The 19,638-nt window shown below is 44.2% G+C and overlaps 1 protein-coding gene across 1 annotated transcript in view; it reads right to left on the bottom strand.

Moving 5' to 3' along the window:
• Positions 1-17,847, bottom strand: part of SFRP5 (secreted frizzled related protein 5) — a 152,786-nt gene extending 134,939 nt beyond the window's left edge. Inside the window, exon 1 of the mRNA XM_086922613.1 lies at positions 16,982-17,847. Within this exon, the coding sequence (XP_086778739.1) occupies positions 16,982-17,486 (505 nt within the window). The 5' untranslated portion in view covers positions 17,487-17,847. The remainder of the gene's footprint in view (positions 1-16,981) is intronic.
• Between the last annotated feature and the right edge of the window lie 1,791 nt (positions 17,848-19,638).

The following is a 19,638-nucleotide window of genomic DNA, read 5'->3' as shown; positions in this document are numbered from 1 at the left end:
AGGAGAGTCAATGGCTGAAGTGCACAACTGTTCACATCCGCTTAGAAAAACGTTGCCTCATGCTGAAGTGGACAGAAGCAAAATGTGAGTGGCACTAGAACAGACCAATGAATGTAGGGGTCTGAAAAGCATCTCTTTCGCTAAGTCATATTATATGTTTAATAATCATTCAAGGTCATCGGGGCAGGACAGTCAGGGGAACAGTGACAGATCTATAAAAGGGCCTTCTAAAAGGCTGGTGCCCTGGGGCAGAGCCCACTTTGCCCGTGCCTTAAAATGTCCCTGTCTCAAGTAACTAACTTGCTCCCCTGCCGTGCACAGTGTTGTTATCAATGTCATTTCAGATGTCATGAGGGATGTTTTTAATGCAGTCATGTCCTGCATGATGTAATATGTGATGGTGGAAGCATTGAATGGCAATAGGCACAAATATAGTTTCTTTGGTGCCAGGGCAGGGGCACCAACAAACAACCTTTTTTTGTTCATGTTGTTGGAAATGCGGGAGTGGATCCTCAGAAACATTTTTATTTTAAACCAGTATCCTGGGTCATTAACTCATGGCCCCAGGAAGATCTGACCATATTTTTTTGAAGCACTACAAGCTGGAGCTGCATGATTTTCAGCTGGAGTGCAGGGCTCCCTTTGTGATTGGTTGTTTGGATGCACTTTGTGGCCTGAAAACTGTCAAAAACAGAAGCCTCAAAAGACATGTGAATGTTTTTTTAACATGCTTTATTAACCCCGTGTGTGCTCGTGACGGAACCGTTCCGTCACGAGCCTCGGGTGGGCTGTGATGGTGACGGAACGGTTCAGTCACGGCCTGCTCGCCGCGCCTGCGCGGCGCGAATTCCGCGCCTGTGCGGCGCGTTCTATTAGGCGGGCGGGGCCGTGATGGAACCATTCCGTCACAAGCACAACCCACCCGAGGCTCGTGACGGAGCGGTTCCGTCACGAGCACGGGAGCGCCGCGCCACCCCTCCCCCTCCCCTTAGCACTGCGGCAGAATAGCCGCCGCAGTGAAGGGGTTAAAAGTCATTTGAGACAATCAATATAATTAAACATTATATGTGAATTTATGAAATATTCATTTATAGATGACTTTGTGACAAAGTCAATAGGTCTGCTTTTTATATGTTGATCTGCTGACCTCTTGATAAAGCCAATGCACCCACTGCTGTTTGTATTTTGACCCTTTGACAAAGCTAGTAGGTCTGCCTTACTTAAAATGAAACCCTTTATATTGTTATATGACATAGTCAGTCGTTTGAGGTAGCGGGCGGCCAAGCTCTGCGCCCAACCCCACGCTGTGCATGGCCTTTGACAGGGTGCACCGGGGTGATAGCATCCACAGGGGGATTGGCACCGAGCCTGGCCACATGCCATGCGCGGTGGGGCGTTGGGTGCCTACTTGTGTTTGACTGCAGGGCCTGTCCACAGGCCAGGCCCTGTGCCCAACTCCAACAACAGTATATGAACTATGTTTACGGATTGGAAAATCACACATTCACTATCTAATCACCAATCACGTATAAAAAGAAAACAAATATATTATATATATTACCTTCTGGTGGTGGTCGCCAGTAGGTAGATATAGTTAGGACCTAGTTTCTTAGTTTCTATAGGAAATCCATAACATTCTATTTGGAATAACTTTGGCGCCGGAGGACGAATCTTAGCGAAATTCTCCAAGGAAAATGGCCTGCTCCGCTCCGCTCCTTCCCTGAAAGTTTGGAGGCGATTCGTCAAGTGGGGGCCAAGAAAAAAGGGGGGTCCCAAAACATATTTTCCCCATGCAATTTTTCATAGGGACCTTTAGCCCTGGCTACAGCCCGACCGGCTAAACGGAATTATACCAAATTTGGCAAAAAGGTAGAGTTTGGTTCGCAGATTGTGCTTTTTGTTAAATGGTCTAAATCCGTTCAGTAGTTCCTGAGAAAATCAAAAGTAAATTCATAGTGATATCTAGAGACGAAGTACCGTACGCGTAAAATTACGAGCACGAGCTGCATGCTGATTGGCCGTCAACTGTATGTCAACACTCCAAACCAGGAAGTGTTGGCAGCCATCTTGTGCCTCAGTAGAACCGAGTAACAAGAAAACAGTGAAACAAAGGTGAAAACGAAAAATATGGGGCAGGGTAGAAACACCTTGACCCCCTAGGCCTACTCAGGGGGTCCCACAAGGGACCCACATTTTTTTTTTTTTTTTTTTAAAGTTGCGGGATACCCGTATCGTACGCGTACACTGCCGATCCCCCCCAAAAAATTAAGGCACCACTCTGCAAACGCGCCCCTTGGCACGTTTGCAGAGGGGGAACTAATTCCCCTGAAATACTGGGGGTCCCTGGGGGCCAAGTAGCCCACCAACAACCTCCAGTATGCGCCAGGGGGCTGCCTTGCAGAGACGTGTAAAGAGGACACGCCCCTTTTTACACCTCTCTGTAACACAGCCCCCTGGCGCATACTGGAGGTTCCTGGTAGACTAGTTGGCCTCCAGGGACCCCCCAGTATTCAAGGGGAATTGGTTCCCCCTCTGCAAAAGCGCCAGGGTCGCGTTTGCAGAGTGGTGCAATCAGTCACCTCAAGCCCTGCCCCCTCCCTGCACCACTCTGTAAACGCGCCCCCTGGCGCATTTGCAGAGGGGGAAGTAATTTCCCTTGAATACTGGGGGTTCCACTAGCTCACCAGGTACCTCCAGTAAGCGCCACAGAGCTGCTTTGCAGATTGTTGTAAGAAGGGACATGGCCTCATTACACCTCTCTGCAATGCAGCTCCCTGGCGCATACTGGAGGTTCCTGGTGGGCTAGTTGGCCACCAGGGACCCACAATATGCAAGGGGAATTAGTTCTCCCTCTATAAACGCGCCAGGGGGCTGCCTTGCATAGAGGTATAAAAAGGGGTGGGGCTTCATTACACCTCTCTGCAACACAGCCCCCTGGCACATACAGGTGGACCCTGGTGGGCTAGTTGGCCCCCAGGGTCCACCAGTATGCAAGGGGGAATTAGTTCCCCCTCTGCAAACGGGCCAGGGGGCTGCCTTGCAGAGAGGTGTAAAAAGGGGCGGGGACTGATTACACCTCTGTGCAACGCAGCCCCTTGGCGCATACTGGAGGTTCCTGGTGGGCTAGTTGGTCCCCAGGGACCCCAGTATGCAAGGGGAATTAGTTCCCCCTCTGCAGACGCGCCAGGGGGATGCATTGCAGGGAGGTGAAATGAGGCCACGCCCCTTTTTACACCTCTCTGCAACGCAGCCCCCTGTTGCATACTGGAGGTTCCTGGTGGGCTAGTTGGCCTCCAGGGACCCCCAGTATGCAAGGGGACTTAATACCCCGACTTAGAACACGCTACGGGGCGCGTTTGCACAGTGGTGAAGGTAGGGGGCGGGGCTTGAGGTGATGTGTGCAAACATGCCCTGTGGCGCGTTTTAAGTTGGGGAATTAATTCCTCTTCAATCCAGAGGTCCCCTAGGGGCCAACTAGTGCAACAGGTACCTCCATTAAGCACCACGGAGCTGCATTGCAGAGTGTTGTAAAAAGGGGGCGTGCCCTCTTAACACCTCTCTGCAACACAGCTCCCTGGCGCATACTGGAGGTACCTGGTGGGCTAGTTGGCTCACAGGGGACCTCAGGATTGAAGTGGAATTAATTCCCCAATCTAAAACGCGCCACAGGGCGTGTTTGCACACATGTCACCTAGGCCCTGCCCCCTTCCTAAACTATTGAGCACAATATTACTCTAAAAACAGCGGAACTACAAATTCCGATTTACTCACCTGTTATCACGAGAGAAGTGAGTGCTGCATCTTTGAACCCAGTACGGACCCTGAAAAGTAAATCTAAGCATACTTACCAGTAACTTGTACTCCCTTCCGTAGGAATCTATTGTGTGGTTTTCACGAGAAAAGTTTTTGAGTGTCTAATTTTGAAACGTACAAATATTCCTCTAAAATCAGCCGAAGTACGAATTCCCATTTAATCACCAGTTATCAGGAGAGACCTCAGTGCTGCATCTTTCAGCCCACTACTGATCCTGAAAGGTAATTCTAACCATACTTACAGTAACTTGAAATTCCTTCCATAGGCTAACATTGGCTGGTTCCATTTGGAAATTCTTCGAAGTGTGGAGTTTTGGAACTTTAAAAAATTCTTCTAAAAGCAACCGAACTATGAATTCGGATGTACTCACCTGTTATCAGGAGAGACCTCAGTGCTGCATCTTTGAGTCCAGTACTGATCCTGAAAAGTAATTCTAACCATACTTACCAGTAACTTGAATTTCCTTCCATAGGAATCCATTGTCTGGTTTTCACCAGAAAAGTTTCTGTGCCTATTTTCACAAACTAAAAATATTCCCAAAAAAAAAAAAAAAACAAAAAAAAAAAAAAAAAAAAATCGCCTGTATGACTTAAACACATTCTTTCAACTGTTTACAGGAGATGCACCAGTGCTGGAACCAGAATCCACCACTGAGTAAGAAAAGGTAATGACAACACTACTTACCTGCTACGTGAATTTCCTCCCATAGGATAACATTGGTGATTCTATGTGAAAAAATTTCTAAGTGTCAACTTTTAAAAAACAATAATATTCCTTAAAAATCAGTACTGTAACTAAAACACTTTTACTCAACCGTTTACAGGAGATGTCCAAGGACTGAATCTAGGATCAAATCCTGTGGTTAGAAAAGTAATCCATAAAGTAACTAATTGCATTTAGCTAGAAAAACACATTGAGGTCAATGTTGCATTGTGTTTGAAATTGTGTTGCCCATTGCAACAACTGTAACTACTGTACTTAAAAGTCTATTGCCTATTTGCAAAGTATTTAAACTAAAGTAATTCATTCTGAGAAAGTATATTTTGTAATGTAATGTATAATGTAATTACAATGTAATTTAAAAAATAAAATATCTAAAAATAAATAGTTAAAAAAATGTAGTAAATCAGTATCAAAAAATATATAACAATTAACACATTTAAAAATTGTCATTTACAAAACTTTCAAAATTCACTGAAAAAACCCTAGGTTTCAGGCCTGATATAGTTAGGCATTAGTATTTAAAAACCTTAGAAATTCACTGAAAAAACTGTAGGTTTTAGGGGAGTTATAGTTAGCTGGACATTTCACTCGTACAAAACCATTGAAATTCCTCCGATATAGTTAGTTGTACTAACTATATCTCGCATGCCCGCAATCCACTGCTGATGATGTCACATATTACATCATTCATGACATGGTCTGTGACATCACTGATGACATCAGAGCCCTAAATGAATAGACAGAGGTTGTGAGGGGATAGTGTTGTACCAGTTAACACAAGAGACAGCATCACTGAAAAGGACTCAGGTAAAACATATAGTTACAATCAAAATATGTATTACATAGGCAGAGATTATACCTCTGTTGACACCTTTTTATCTCCATCATAGGATACTCAGCAGTCACAGGGCGATGCCCACAGGAGGTACTGCCATTTACCACTTCAGTACAAGGACTTCAGGAAATAGTGACTTCCAACTGGACACTCAATTTCTTTCGTTGTACACTGGTCTCTCCATATGACATGCTGAAGAGTGAAGGGTTTGACAGGCTGGGTACGGCCTTGAATTCCAATAGTAAATAACTGTGATAGAAGGGCATGACTGATGGTGCATAACACGAGGGAGAAAGGTGAATACATGGAAAATGGTGGAATGCCTAGTTTTCTGCACTAGCATGACAGCAGGAAAGACTGGTACCCCAGTAAGTTGAAGAGAGTCCACACATGTCTCCAGGTCACAATCACTGTTCATCACTTCTTTCCAAGCCCAGTTGTACATTAGTAAGCATTGGGAGACAGCATACAGAAGGGCAAGGGATGATGGCACTGCAAGCTCAGTAGCAGGTGTGGTCCTTCGGTAGCTCAAGCACGCCGTCCGATTTCTTGTGATAATTAAGCTTGTTAGTTGTTGGTCCCGGTGAGACGGATCGCAGACCCCCCAGGCTGTGGCTTATTTTCCTGGTCTTTCCTTCAAACAGGTTCCATCATCATTGCTTGGCTTTGTCTGTTTGGTTTCAGTGCAACCCAGAAACTCATCCTCCATTGTCAGTGCCATATTTGCCCACCTTTAGCCAAGGCCATGAGCAGAAATGCTATAAATGTCCTGTCACGCGCTATATAAACTTTATAAATAAATAAATGAATAAATTCCAAGCACATCACTGCTACCAGCTAAGGAAGCCCAGCTCCCTCGTAAAATGGAAATGAGTACAAAAGGGCTCTCTCCAAATATGTACAACTGATGGCAAATTGGGGAAGGCCTGTCAGGAAGTGAAGACCCAACTGGGATGTTTGAGGCTTTCAAAATTCACCTCCTCAACCAACCCCTTCTAAGGACTATATCCACCAGCGATTTAAATAACTTTGAAAGCGAGCAGATGAATGGGTATAAAGGTTGTGTGTTAGATATCCAAGGCGGTAGTAGCCTGCTGCTGGGCAGCAGAGGGGTATCTCTACACAGTCAGTCAAAAGATTCTTATTCAGGTGCAGTTGCTGAGCAGATTCAAGAGCTGAATGTGTCTGTAGTGCAGAAAGCTGATATGGGTGAAACCTTAATAGGGTTTCAGGAGCACATACAGTGGGGGTTGTTCCAAGAACAGGAAAACAAGAATAGCTTGATCCGTATATGCATGCATGGGACTTTGATCATGTGCCGCAGAGTTTCCTCAAAGAGAGCACTGTCTTAACAGAACATGGATGCTGTACTTACCTAATATGGCACAGTAAAACAAAGCACATTCAGCAGAAAATTAAGTGGGACTGAGCAGGAATCCCACAACATGGTCTGCAGGGACCTCTGTTAGGGGTAGCTGGTAAACAGATGTGTATCCCTGCAGATCTATCTGCTTCCACTATCATCTGCCACCATGACACCAAGGACTGGCACCATTCAGGCCGTGGCACTGTGATGGGAATTCCTGGTATGCCTTTGGCATGGGGGCATGATGATTCCAACGCAGAGCACGTGCTGCCCCTACAGTAATAGTGGAGATTCATTGTGTAATAGCGGTATCCATTGTAGCAAAGTGTCCACCCTTAATGTAATGTTGGCCTTAGACAAAAGGTTGTCATTTTGTGGGTACCCTTTTAGACAACAGTTCCCACTCCTGGCATAATGAAGGGCCTGGCATTATGGTTCTAATTCTAGTCTTCTTGTGGGCATCCATGGCATGAGATTGCCCCTGGAACATTAGTGGTAATTCCTGGCATATTGGGAACAGCAATGGTATTATAGTAGCGAAGTCGTCGATATATGGTGTGCATACTTGGCATGTAATAGTAATAAATGGACATATGTGGCACAATATGGCCTTTATGACAGTAGGGCGTATGAGAATTTGATGAAGGTGACACACTGATGGTTAAAAAAACAAATGTGTACTTACTAAAAATCAAAAACTAAAAATTATGTTTTTATTTCATTGAAAAATCTATTTTGGTTGAGAAAATTTCAGTTCATCCAAAATGAAAAGCCTGCTTTGGATAACAATGTGCTTATTTCCAGCAAGTGATAAAGTGAAATAAATATTGCATTCTTAAAATTGTTTTTCCTGATCCCATCAGTAGAAACATCCTGTTTCATGCTTGAAAATGTTTAAACGTCAGTTCCAATATGGGATGATTTTTCTAGGGCTCTGACACATGGTTGTTCTCTACGGTAGAATGTTGTTCGCTGACGATTTATTATTACATCTCTTTGAACTCCTCGAACTGACCTGAATGTGTGCATGTGAAGGAATAGAATATGGCAGAGTGCAGCACGGCCAGGTAGACAGAGAGAGACTAGGGGAGCCGATCAAGAGACAAGGTCGTGGTCTGATGAATATTTACCGTGTCAGAACAATTTTGACAACAGAAAAAACGTATAACAGAGGAACTAATATGAAACAACTAAAGTGATCTCACACCATATTCGCATTGATTAGCACAAAGGCTACTCTCAGATTTTCTCATTCATAGAGCTTTGCAAAATGAGATTTTTTCTGAAATTTCACGGAAGGTTCATGAAATTATACTTAAACAGGCACATGCATCAATGCAGGCTTTTGCGATTCCTTAATTACGATTATTGAGGAATCGCAATTAAGGAATTGCAAAAGCCTACGCATGTAGGAATCGGTATAAAATAAGTGATTCCCAAACATTCCTTAATTGTGACTCGCAAATTGCAAATTAAGGAATGCCTTCCCATTCGTTCCTTTGGGCCTACAGGCCCATAGGCCAATAGGAATGAATGTGAGATTGCATGCACAATTTGCGAGTAACAATAGGTACTCGCAAATTGCCATGCAATTTCAAGGGTGCAAGGATGTCAAAAGGACACCCTGTTGCACCCCTGAAATTGATCTGTGCACGCATGTTGGGCACACACATGCCCCAAGGGCATGTGTGTGTGTAACCTAAAGTGCATTTTTCAAAGTTTTAGCAAATTGCCATCAAGTAGAAATTGATGGTAATTTAAGCGCCCTATTAGCAAAATCGCAATTCCATCATGCATTGCATTTAAGGAATCGCAATTTGCAATTCCTTAAATGCAATCGCAATTTAAGAAATCGCAATAATTTTCCATTTCTTAAATTGCGAGAGGCTGACCGGTTGATGCATCGCAGAAGCCCTTTTTGCGGGCAAAAACAGACGATTTTTGTGAATCGCACCGTTTGTGCTCGCAAAAATGGTTGATGCATGTGCATGATAGTGTAAACTGTAGTTAGAGAGTAGCTTATGTGACTTTTTCATACGAGCGCAAAACATACGTTAAGATATCATCAAGAGTGCTTTCTGCAGAAAGTGTATTCCAGCCGTATATCGCCTGTGTGAACCAGTTTCCCATTGAGAAAAATTAAGTGAAATAGCATAATGCAGAACTTAAATAAATGCTGTAAATTTCGTTGCCATCATTTGATTTTTGTTAGGCCAACATTATTGCAGCATATGCAGAGCCTGTGCCATCGGGTCCTAGAGTCTGAATGGCTTCTCTGGCCCTTATGTGCCCAGTCATCCCCAGGTCGCAGGTTCAGTCGAGGGCACACATTTTGCGGAAAGTAGAAGAAGACCTGGGGGAAGAGTGGTAGGCACTTCCTACGTGCATTTTAGCAGACCCTCTTGGACGGGCAAACAGTCATGCAGACTTTGCATGTTCTCCACCGAGGCTGCATTACAACCCTGGGTGGAGAACATGCACAGCCTCCAAAACTCTGTCTGTACGCTGAACCACGGTGCTCAGACCAATCACAACTAGAGCAGGACTGGGACCACAAACCTGCCCTGGCAATTAAGAATGACCGGCCCCAAGGGGGTGGGGGTGGGGTTGCTGGTGGGAAACATTGCTGCTGCTGCGCTTGATTATAGGGGCCGATATTGCAGCACTGCTGCAAAACCAGCCCCCAGTAACAAAAACATCCCCCACTGGTCCAAAACCAGTCCCCACTCTTCCGAACCAGCATATAAATGGCCGGTGCCCACTACGACCAATCTGGCCCTGATCACAACGCTGCAGTAAGGCAGTGTTGTAATAGGTCAGGGGAGTATGGGAGGCTGCGGGCTTCATGGTTACTACTGCCCAGGGGAAGAAAAGAAGATGGAGGAGAGGAAGTGGCTGGCTGGCAGTATCCAGGTAAGTGTTTTATTTGCCCTCTGCTATCCCCTGCACTCCCCACCCCCACACTCATTTGGTAGCAACTGCTACTGGCCTGAGAAAGAGAAAGCAGGAGAGTGCCATATTTTAACAAAATATGGAACTCTTCGCCACGCCCCTTAGCGCCGGTGCAGAAATGTGCTGCTGTGTGCCAAGTAGACACCTTTGCACCATTGTGCAAGGGTGTCTGAGTGAGTTTAGCATAGGGTTTGTACTGGAAGGATACCCTTCCAGTACAACATACTGTGCTTAGACTAACCTTAAAACTTTTCCGACCTTGTATGTGTGCTGTATAGTGCAGCACAATGCAAAGTCGGAAAAGAAAAGACAAAAGCATTTCTCTGTGACAGCTCCTGGTTGAAGTGGGCACTATTTTTTGATCTAAAATCCTTTGTACTTTTTTCAGTAAATAGTGTTTGACGTCAAGAAGCATGGGTGGTTGCCTAGGAATGCTCATGCACCACCCATGGAACGCCCCTTGGTGCTAAGTAATGCAAAGCAGTGCTCTGCGCTACTTTTCCAAAGTGAGTTTCCAGTGCAAAACAATCTTTGCGATGGGTAGTAAATTAGTAAAAAAATAAAAAAAAGATTCTGTGGTGATTTGCATCACTTTTGTGACGCAAACATGCGATAAATCTTAGCAAATGTACTCCCTAATGTGATATAAAAATAGCCTCGGAAATGTATATATATATATATATATATATATATATATATATATATATACACACACACACATACATACATATATACATACACACACTTATATACATACATATGCACACACACATACATACCTAGACACACACAAACACACACATATACAAGGCTATTCAAAAACCGGTATAGGCAAAAACTAAAAGTAACATGAAAGGCTTTAGATCTTTCTGCTTTTATGTCGGACCTCCCCCAGCTTTTGCTTCTCAAAATCTGATCACCCTAGCCAAAACCCTGTGTATGAAGCCATCTCTGCAGTTAGGTGCATATGTTTCCTCAGTGGTTCTGCACCTCTGTGAGTGGTTGATACTGCACTTGCTTTCACAGTTAAGAGTTGCGTAGATATTATAACTTATGACTTCATACGCCCTACAGTACGTAGCATATATATATATATTAAAAAGTAGAGTAAAGCATGTGCTTGTGCTGCGGGATGAGCTGCTATGTTCCTGCTTAGATAAGACATGCTTGCTTGGATCACAAAAAGGCAGAGGATGTGGTGTAATGACCAGAGCTGCTGCTTTTGGAGCTGGGGAACCGGGTTTGAGTCTCAGTCGGCACCATTAAAGGACCTCTGAACTGACCTATATAATTTTCAAAATGAATTAATCCATACCTTTCATTGGATGCAACACATTAAAGACTTTCAGACTAATATTTTATTTTTCATTATATTTATCTTTTTTTGTATATAAAGTATTTATTTTCATTGTCAAGAAAAATTAATCATGAAGAGAAACCAAAAAATTGATAAAATGTTGTACAACATAGAAAACAGTTAGACCTACCCCCAACAAGTACTAAGCAGATACAATTAAATCACTAAAAAAATATATATATATCATCCTAAACTATCTCACCAATAAGACATTCACACACATACTGTGCAAAAAACGCTAGAAAAACAGACTACAGGACAAAATATATGAGAAGCATGACATGTTAACAGTGCATTTCATCAATAATTTAATACAATGTTGTTCCCAACATGGAATGATTATTTTGGTTCTCGGCTTGATTAACTCCTCCAAGAATTGGTCTCAGATATATGGGGCCCCATATATCTGAGACCAATTCTTGGAGGAGTTAATCAAGCCGAGAACCAAAATAATCATTCCATGTTGGGAACAACATTGTATCAAATTATTGATGAAATGCACTGTTAACATGTCATGCTTCTCATATATTTTGTCCTGTAGTCTGTTTTTCTAGCGTTTTTTGCACAGTATGAGTGTGAATGTCTTATTGGTGAGATAGTTTAGGATGATATATATATATTTTTTTAGTGATTTAATTGTATCTGCTTAGTACTTGTTGGGGGTAGGTCTAACTGTTTTCTATGTTGTACAACATTTTATCAATTCTATGTTTCTCTTCATGATTAATTTTTCTTGACAATGAAAATAAATACTTTATATACAAAAAAAAGATTAATAAATATAATGAAAAAAAATGTTAGTCCTAAAGTCTTTAATGTGTTGCATCCAATGAAAGGTATGGATTAATTCATTTTGAAAATTATATAGGTCAGTTCAGAGGTCCTTTAATGGTATAGTTCTTCTTGCTTCTCTCCCTCCTCTAGACCTAAAATTGATTCAGGGAGTCCCCTTGTTTCACATTTACTTGAGTCTCGCTCGGCTCAACATCCTGTGATTCTAGGCAAACCACTATCTCCCTGTGCCTACCAAAAATGAATACATCCTTGTGTAAAGTAACTGGTGCTCATGTAAGGCGCTCCAATACCTTTGGGGAGTTCGCCCTATATAAAACTGCAACAACAACAAAAAGTGCAGTGAATCAGACAGGAAACAAGTCACTGTCAGCTATGCCACCTCAAGGAGCCTACAGGACTATCAGGGGAAGTCAGGGTGTCCAGTTAAAATGTCTGTAATGACCAGCTCAGAAACCGAAGGCCTTCTGCAAATTTCTCCTACTTTCTGACTGCATACAGAAAGTGAAAATGGTGCCTGAAAACATGTTGCTGACTTCTGAGATAGAAAATAGAGTGGCACACAAAGTTATTAGCACTTTTAATTGCCTGATGGCTGACACTAAGGGATCCAAGCCCACAGTGCCCATCGCACACTTGTGTAAAATAGTGATATAATACCACCCTGGCACAATCAGCTTGCACGATAGTGACAAAAAAAAACAGACTTCCTCCCAAGGGAGATTGATGACAACAACTTGAACAGCGTGTGGTGCCAAGCTGGCTTTGATGCGCACACAACACAACCTGAACCCTACCTTGGCACCTAAAGAATAGGTTTCACAATTAGCCCCGTCACTGGCACTTATTACCCCCATCAGTGGTACTCATATTATCAACCTCGTGAGATGACAGCGGGCCTGCCCTGCCTGCATAAGAAGGTATGTCTTGCAAGTTGTACACAACTCTCTACAGCACACCTGCACTCTCTGGGCGGCCATGCCATGTTAGGGAAGCGTGGACCTGGTGTGGAATGCTGCAGGACCTCAGGCCATAGGACAAACGTAATGTATCTGAAAAATGTTCCTGCTGCTTTGTACTGCAGCCTTAAAGCAGATTATTTTCATCTCTTCTTCCCTGGTCCGCACCCTGAAGCCACCACTCACTCATCTTCTCACTCACATTCACCCATTCATCATAGAGCGCACATTGAACACAGAAGTGATCCCGTGACATATGGCCCATATTTATTGTTCAGATAGATAAATGGGAACACGCACTGGTAATTCCAACTGTTGTTCTTCGTACTCAATTTGTAGAGTGCTGTAAAGGGTCTCACTCTCTGATGCTGGAGTGTGTGTTAACAATGTAGAATAAGAGCGTCCCCTGTTGGGTCCATCCCCTTCAGTACAGCAAGTGCCCCTATGTCCATGAAATGATTCTACTTTAGTTAGATTCAGATGTACTGTGTTTTTTCGACGGCTGGTCTGAGATAATTGACATCCCCTGAAGAAGGACCTCGGCCCGAAATGCACTGGAATGGGATAATGCAATATACGTTTTCTTGGATGAAATTTATCATGAGAAGATTATGATTTATTGAAACAATATGATGTGTGACAAGGTGGATGAAAATTTAAAATTACCTTGACATAAACACAGTACATCTGAATCTAACTAAAGTTGAATCATTTCAAACAACCCCTGGACAAAGGGGCATTTGTGGTGTTGAAGGGGGACAGACCCTAACAGGGGACGCTGCTATTCAGCCATATTTATTGCTGCCATACTCCATGGCACTCATGTTATCAACCTCAGAAAAAAGAAACGAATCTGTCCATCATACGGCAACTTATTAACAGTCATGCAGGCACAGTTAATCCCAACAGTAACCTATGGCAATGAAATGATGTGAAATACCGGCCTTGAACAAAATACAAACAAAAGTATATAAAAAAAGTCTTCCATATCCAACAAAGTGCATCGCCTGCCCAGGTGCGGCTAGAGTTTGGCTTATTAAATCAGGAATTTCGCAGCAAAGGAGCATTCATAAAACTGTGCTGGAGGTTGCGTGCTTCTGCAAGCGGAACCCTAGATCACCTATGATGGAAAGAAATAGAAAGACAAAAAGAAAAGAAAATGCAAGGATCTTGGGGTAATTACTTAAACCAGGTGATAAAGGACCTCTCTGCCCTAGATATTTGGAATCTTAGCATAGGAAAAAAGGTGTTCAACAAACTAAATCAACATCACAATAAAATCCATGTCTCGCTCAACGGATGAGAATACCCTATTGCAAAGACGGCATGCCTGGACAGTTATTAATTCATATGGGAAAAGGAAGCCTCAGGAATATTTATCAGCCTATTTCAAACTTACCCTAAAACATCAATTTATGATGTTGCATCTGGCCATGTGGGAAACAAAAGACTTAATCCCAGCATAGAAGGATAAAAGGGAATATCGAGATTGCAGACTACGCGGATACAAAGACGAATCTATTCAACACATTTTTTGCGTATGCCCTAAGCTATTAATGGAACGGAAGTCACTATTAAAATCACTACTGAATAGTTTGAATATACGATCATGTAGAGAAGCTGTAATCACCTGGCTCGGTGGGACCTCAATCCCCCTAGTATGCAGGGGGGTGAAACTTTTAAATGTGTATTTAAAGGAAATCGGTTGAAACTCTGTGGAGAGCGAAAAAGGTTTTTTTTTTTTTTTAAACTAACGGACAACCAGAAAATCTCAAAGAGTTAAAGGCCGTTTAATAACAAGGATGCTAGAAAGACATGATCTTTTTAAACCTTTGTTTAAAAATGAAATTTTAAATATTTGACGCACAAAAGTTCCTTATAGATTAACTTTGTAAGATTCTGCCAATGAATGTATGTGTTTATATGTAGTAGTACTATTTAAAAATGTCATTTGGTGTAATGGATTTTGTTTTTAAAAGACCGATCACCCAACAATAAAATCTTACATCTTTTTTTTTTTTTTTTATCAACCTCAGAAGGTTGGAAACCTGGGAGAGCTCAGCAGTTTTCAAATCTGTGTCCACAGAGTCTGAGTGATCATTGGAGTGATACATTAGTCCCTCGAAAAAGTACCCGACTCACATCATCGCTCACTCACTTCTGAGCCTTGGCCTTTCGTGCAGGTGTGATGGAGCTTTGTCCTCCTCTGGGGCGAGAACGGCACGAATAGTAGCCCATGGGGGCCTCTCGCTTTAGCCTTTTAGCTCGTCCCTCTCTATAGACAGACAGACAGACCTAGACCGCATGGCTCCATCCATCGATGGATTCATGGGCTCTTTGTGCCCATGCTCTGGCTGGCGGCCTCTGTCGGCTGCTTGGTTTCGCTCAGATAATGCAAAAACTGTCTCACCTGAAAGTACTAATACATTTTTTTTTACCAAAATATAGGCCATTACTTACTAAAGTTTGTGCTGCTGTTCTCACAACTGAAAAGACAGCGTCAATTTACTTAACACACTTAAAGGCCCGCGTGGAGACAGCACTGCTTGAAACCCTGCACTACCTCAGAGAATTTTCGAGTTAATATATGCACTGCAGATAGGAAAAAGGCCACTCACACTGTGATGCGGCCCAGGAAAAGTAGGACTGCACTGTAACGAGGTTTCCTAACCCGCTTTTTAATGTTCAGCTATCATTCTAAAATGTGTGATATATTTGTGTATGATATGCTTATGTGGGTTCTTTTGGAAAATCGAATCGAATAAAGCTGATTGTGATTAACTCACTCATATCAATTAAATCACTCATTCACTCCTACCAACTCACTCTAGCATTCTTTCGCCCAATCACTCCCCACGCACTACTCATCCTCATCCCTAGTAATACAAACACTAGAATTTACACTGCGGCTCAAAAGACAATCCCCATTAGCATCTCGGGCTCACTATGAGGGCCTCGGATCAGCAGACAATGGGTACGCACCCCGAGAGTTAGGGGTGTATCACCGCCAGAGGGCAAAATATGTTCACTCTGGAGAAAAGCAAAGACAAATTTAAATGTACAAATTCACATTGGCAGCATTTTTCTGTAGGTAGGGTTTTCCACTTGGAGAAACATTTCAGGCATACATTTAATGCAGCGACTATCACAGTTTTTCAACAATAGTCCTGCACTGATTTGAGAATTCCATTAGATTTGGAAGTTACTTCAAAACAAAAGCATAATCCCCCACGGGCTAATGTTTGTCATGTCTGTGATACCGTCCGTCGGGCAATATGTTTGCAAGAATGCTTAGAAGTGAATCCGTGAGCCCTATTAGATACGCTAGGGTCAGATGTACAAAGCCATTTTGCATTCACAAATCCTGCTCTTTGCAAAATCACATGGTTTGCAACCATAAAATGCTATTATTCTATTTATAACCCCAGTTTATGAGTTGCAAAACCTATCTGGTTCTAAAATGGATTTTGTAATAATCCCTTCTTTATGCAAATTAGGGGTATCCCCTCCGCGATTGCATATATTGATCAGTTCCCGATATCCCCACCAAAGTTCATTTTGGCAAGAGCTTGGAAAGCGCAGGTGAGCATTAAAACAGACATTCTGTTTATGAGTCTAGAGTATCATTGAATTGGGCAATATATCTGATATCGCTGGAAAATCTGTAGTAGTGAGCACAATATAATGACTTAATATTATCAAAACTGTTACGATTGCTCAATCATGCACTTAAAAGCTACTGAGCTCAAAGCCACTACTTTTGGTTCCCTGTGACATCACACCTGTGTGATTATCGTATCTAATAATAATGCGTTTATATGTGCACCAGTGGCCAAACCACACAGTACTCCGATGGGCAGTGCCCGTACTGCCACCAGTACATCCGCAACAAAACACGACACGCAAGACAAAGATGCTGACAATCCTCTTTTTTAGAAAAAAGACTGCAAACTCCACAGTTCAACGTATACACGCTCTCTGCAACTTCACAGGCCTCCCTGGTACCTTATCGTAACCTTCATATGTATGTAATGCAAATACATTCTTTTGTGGAATACCAAAAGAATTGCTCTCGGCTTTTCAATGAATCAAAATACATCATATGAAACATAATGAATATTACTCTGAATTTAACTATGATTGCTCTCGTGATTCGGGGAAGAACTTCCGAGAGAGTCCCTACCTGGGGGCGGGGTGACCTGCTTGCTGCCGAACTGCACCGCGATGCACAGGTCGTTGTCCAGGGGGAACTTGCTGCAGCTGAGCATGTCCGGCCAGGGGAAGCCGTAGGACTCCATGACGGGCGCGCAGCTGTCCCGCACCACCTCGCACAGCGAGCGGCAGGGGTAGATGGGCCGCTCCAGGCAGACGGGCGCGAAGAGCGAGCACAGGAAGACCTGCGTGTCCGTGTGGCAGCGCTTGGCCAGCAGGGGCACCCAGCTGCCCGCCTGCTGCTTCACCTCGGGCATGCTCTCGTGCTCCAGCAGGTTGGGCAGCCGCATCTTCTTGTAGCCCACGCTGTGGCAGAGCTGCAGGTCGCTGGGGATGTCCACGCACTGGCTCTGCTTGCTGTAGAAGCGCCCGTTCTGGAAGCTGTCCAGCTGCCAGCTGTAGTAGTCGTACTCCTCGGCGGCGGCGCAGAGCAGCAGCCCCAGCAGCAGGGGGGCAGGGCTCAGTGCCCGCTGCATGGCTGGCACAGGCTGGTCCTCTCCGCTGCACCACAGAGATGCTCGTACCAGAAGTCGGGCTTCACTGATGCGAGCACCAATCTCTCTTCTTTTATTGTGTAAACCTGTTTCTCCCCAAAATCATCCCAGCTCTCCTCACCCCCCACTCTGGGAAAATGCCGGAGCCTCCGTGCTTGCACCGTCTGTGCTGGCTCCTGTGCGCACACGCTCCTTACACACTCCAGGAGACCGCTTAGCACCACCCACCTCTTAGTTTTACAAAAAAGCCCCGGAGGATTAGCCGGCAGCCAATCTGCGCAGGCCAAGCCCCGGCCGCTCTGGCTGTGCAGTCACTCCATGCCTGAGTCTCCAGTCCTTCTGTGGAGCCCTGCCAGAGCCGGCCAGCCCCACGGGTGCAGCTCCTCACCTCCCGACACCTGCATTGATTTCACCTGTCGGCGGCTCTGCCGTTCACCTTCTTTTTTTCCCACCTTGTCTGTGAAACTCTTTATTCTCGTTGGATTTATCAGCGTTTCTCCCCTTTTCTTTGCTTTCGTTTCTTTTCTACGCATTGACGTCTTTTATCGCCAACTGTCTCTCAACGTTTAACTTCTTCCAGCTTTTCCAACCAAGGATGGTGTAAAGTAGATTCTGCATAATATAATCCCAGTTTAATTTTAATTTTATTGGTGTCTGAGAAATATTTACGTAACTTTTCATGTCAAACCTACCTACCATTTCATTTTAACATTATTTAAAACAAATCTAAAGTGTGGATTTTAAAGTGAGGATTTGCATAAACACGCCTTAAGTTTGTACCCCAATCTTATCGCGCAGAGAGACGTCTGCAGAACGGATTTGTATGGGGTGTTAATTCACATTTTTATTAAACAGACACAAATGACACCGGGCTATCTTCTAACATTATTCGAGAGTAAAAAGGAGACGACAGTAAAGCTGAAATCACTGAGCTGCCTCACCGCCTGCCCTCGGGTCTTTCCTTTCTGTCTACCTGCTCTTGACTGTAGCTCCCCAAGGCGCGTTTCGTGTCTCACATTAACTTGCAACAAGCTCGCACGCATGCTGCAGGGAATCTGTCTGCCAGGGGCTCGGACTACGGTGAATGCTGGAGGGCAGGCTCGCATACAGCGCGCGCTGCTTGTGACCTGGCTGCCAAGGTGGATGCATGATGCCGGTTGGTCTCACTTACAGCGCGCGCACCCCCAATTAAGCTGCAGCTGAGCCTCACTGGTCACTGCTGAACCGCACCGTTCCCTGTGCCTCGAGTCCACGATGACAGCAAGTGACAGAAGCTGTCTGTGAGGCCCAGCGGACTGCATGCTGCCGGGGCCCCGCTCTCTCTCTGCGGGGACCTGAGTCAGCTAGGCCGGTGTGCAGCTGCAGTGAAACGCGTTTCCCCGGAGTCCCTGAAGGCAGAGGCGGCGCGCTACTGCTGCTGCAGAAAGTTAAGCTGCTCGCGTCGCGCTGGCTGGCAACGGCATTTGTCCAGGAAACCACTGACACGTTAAGAGGCTCAAGCCAAAGTATATAAGGCAGGCAAAAACATTTAGGGTTTAGGCATACTTCCACAGTGGTCTGGAACCGTTCTGAGAGTAGGGGAGCTGACCAGTGAGTGACATCAGCTCACAAAAGACATAAGGTTGGGAAAAATCCAAATGCTACTTAGAAAACATTTGCACTTAGAGTATCCCTTTTTAGTGCAAGGCAGGAGTAGTGTGAGGCCCAACAGTGCACTTTGAAGCACGTTAATTAATATCACCATGTTATCCGTGTAGGGTTTTGGTGAGGGCGCTAGGCCCTCATTCTATAGAGAGGTGAATGAGACACGGACACAGTGGTATGGGGATAGGTAATGGCCATGAGCACGTGCGCTCAGCCCCTTTTATTGGCCAGGGTCACCTGACCTGTGACGCCTGGTGGTGGGTGGGTGTTAGGTGTATGGTTACACTGGAACTGAGACACTAGACCGTGTCCCATGTTATTACAATCCGCACTACAGCTGCCTGTACTGGGCAGTACTATTCCGTGCTCACATACCGTGGGTCTCACAGCAAGTGCCACTATGTTTCAGTGCTGCTGATTTTTTTTAAAATACATAAAAGTTTAGTTTGTGAACCAAGCAAATGTTTTATTTACATGTATTATGTAAATC

The sequence above is a fragment of the Lissotriton vulgaris genome, chromosome 5 (assembly GCF_964263255.1).
Source record: "Lissotriton vulgaris chromosome 5, aLisVul1.2, whole genome shotgun sequence".
Taxonomy (NCBI): Eukaryota; Metazoa; Chordata; class Amphibia; order Caudata; family Salamandridae; genus Lissotriton; species Lissotriton vulgaris.
The sequence above is the reverse complement of the archived record's forward strand: the minus strand, read 5'-3'. Positions and strand labels throughout refer to the sequence as shown.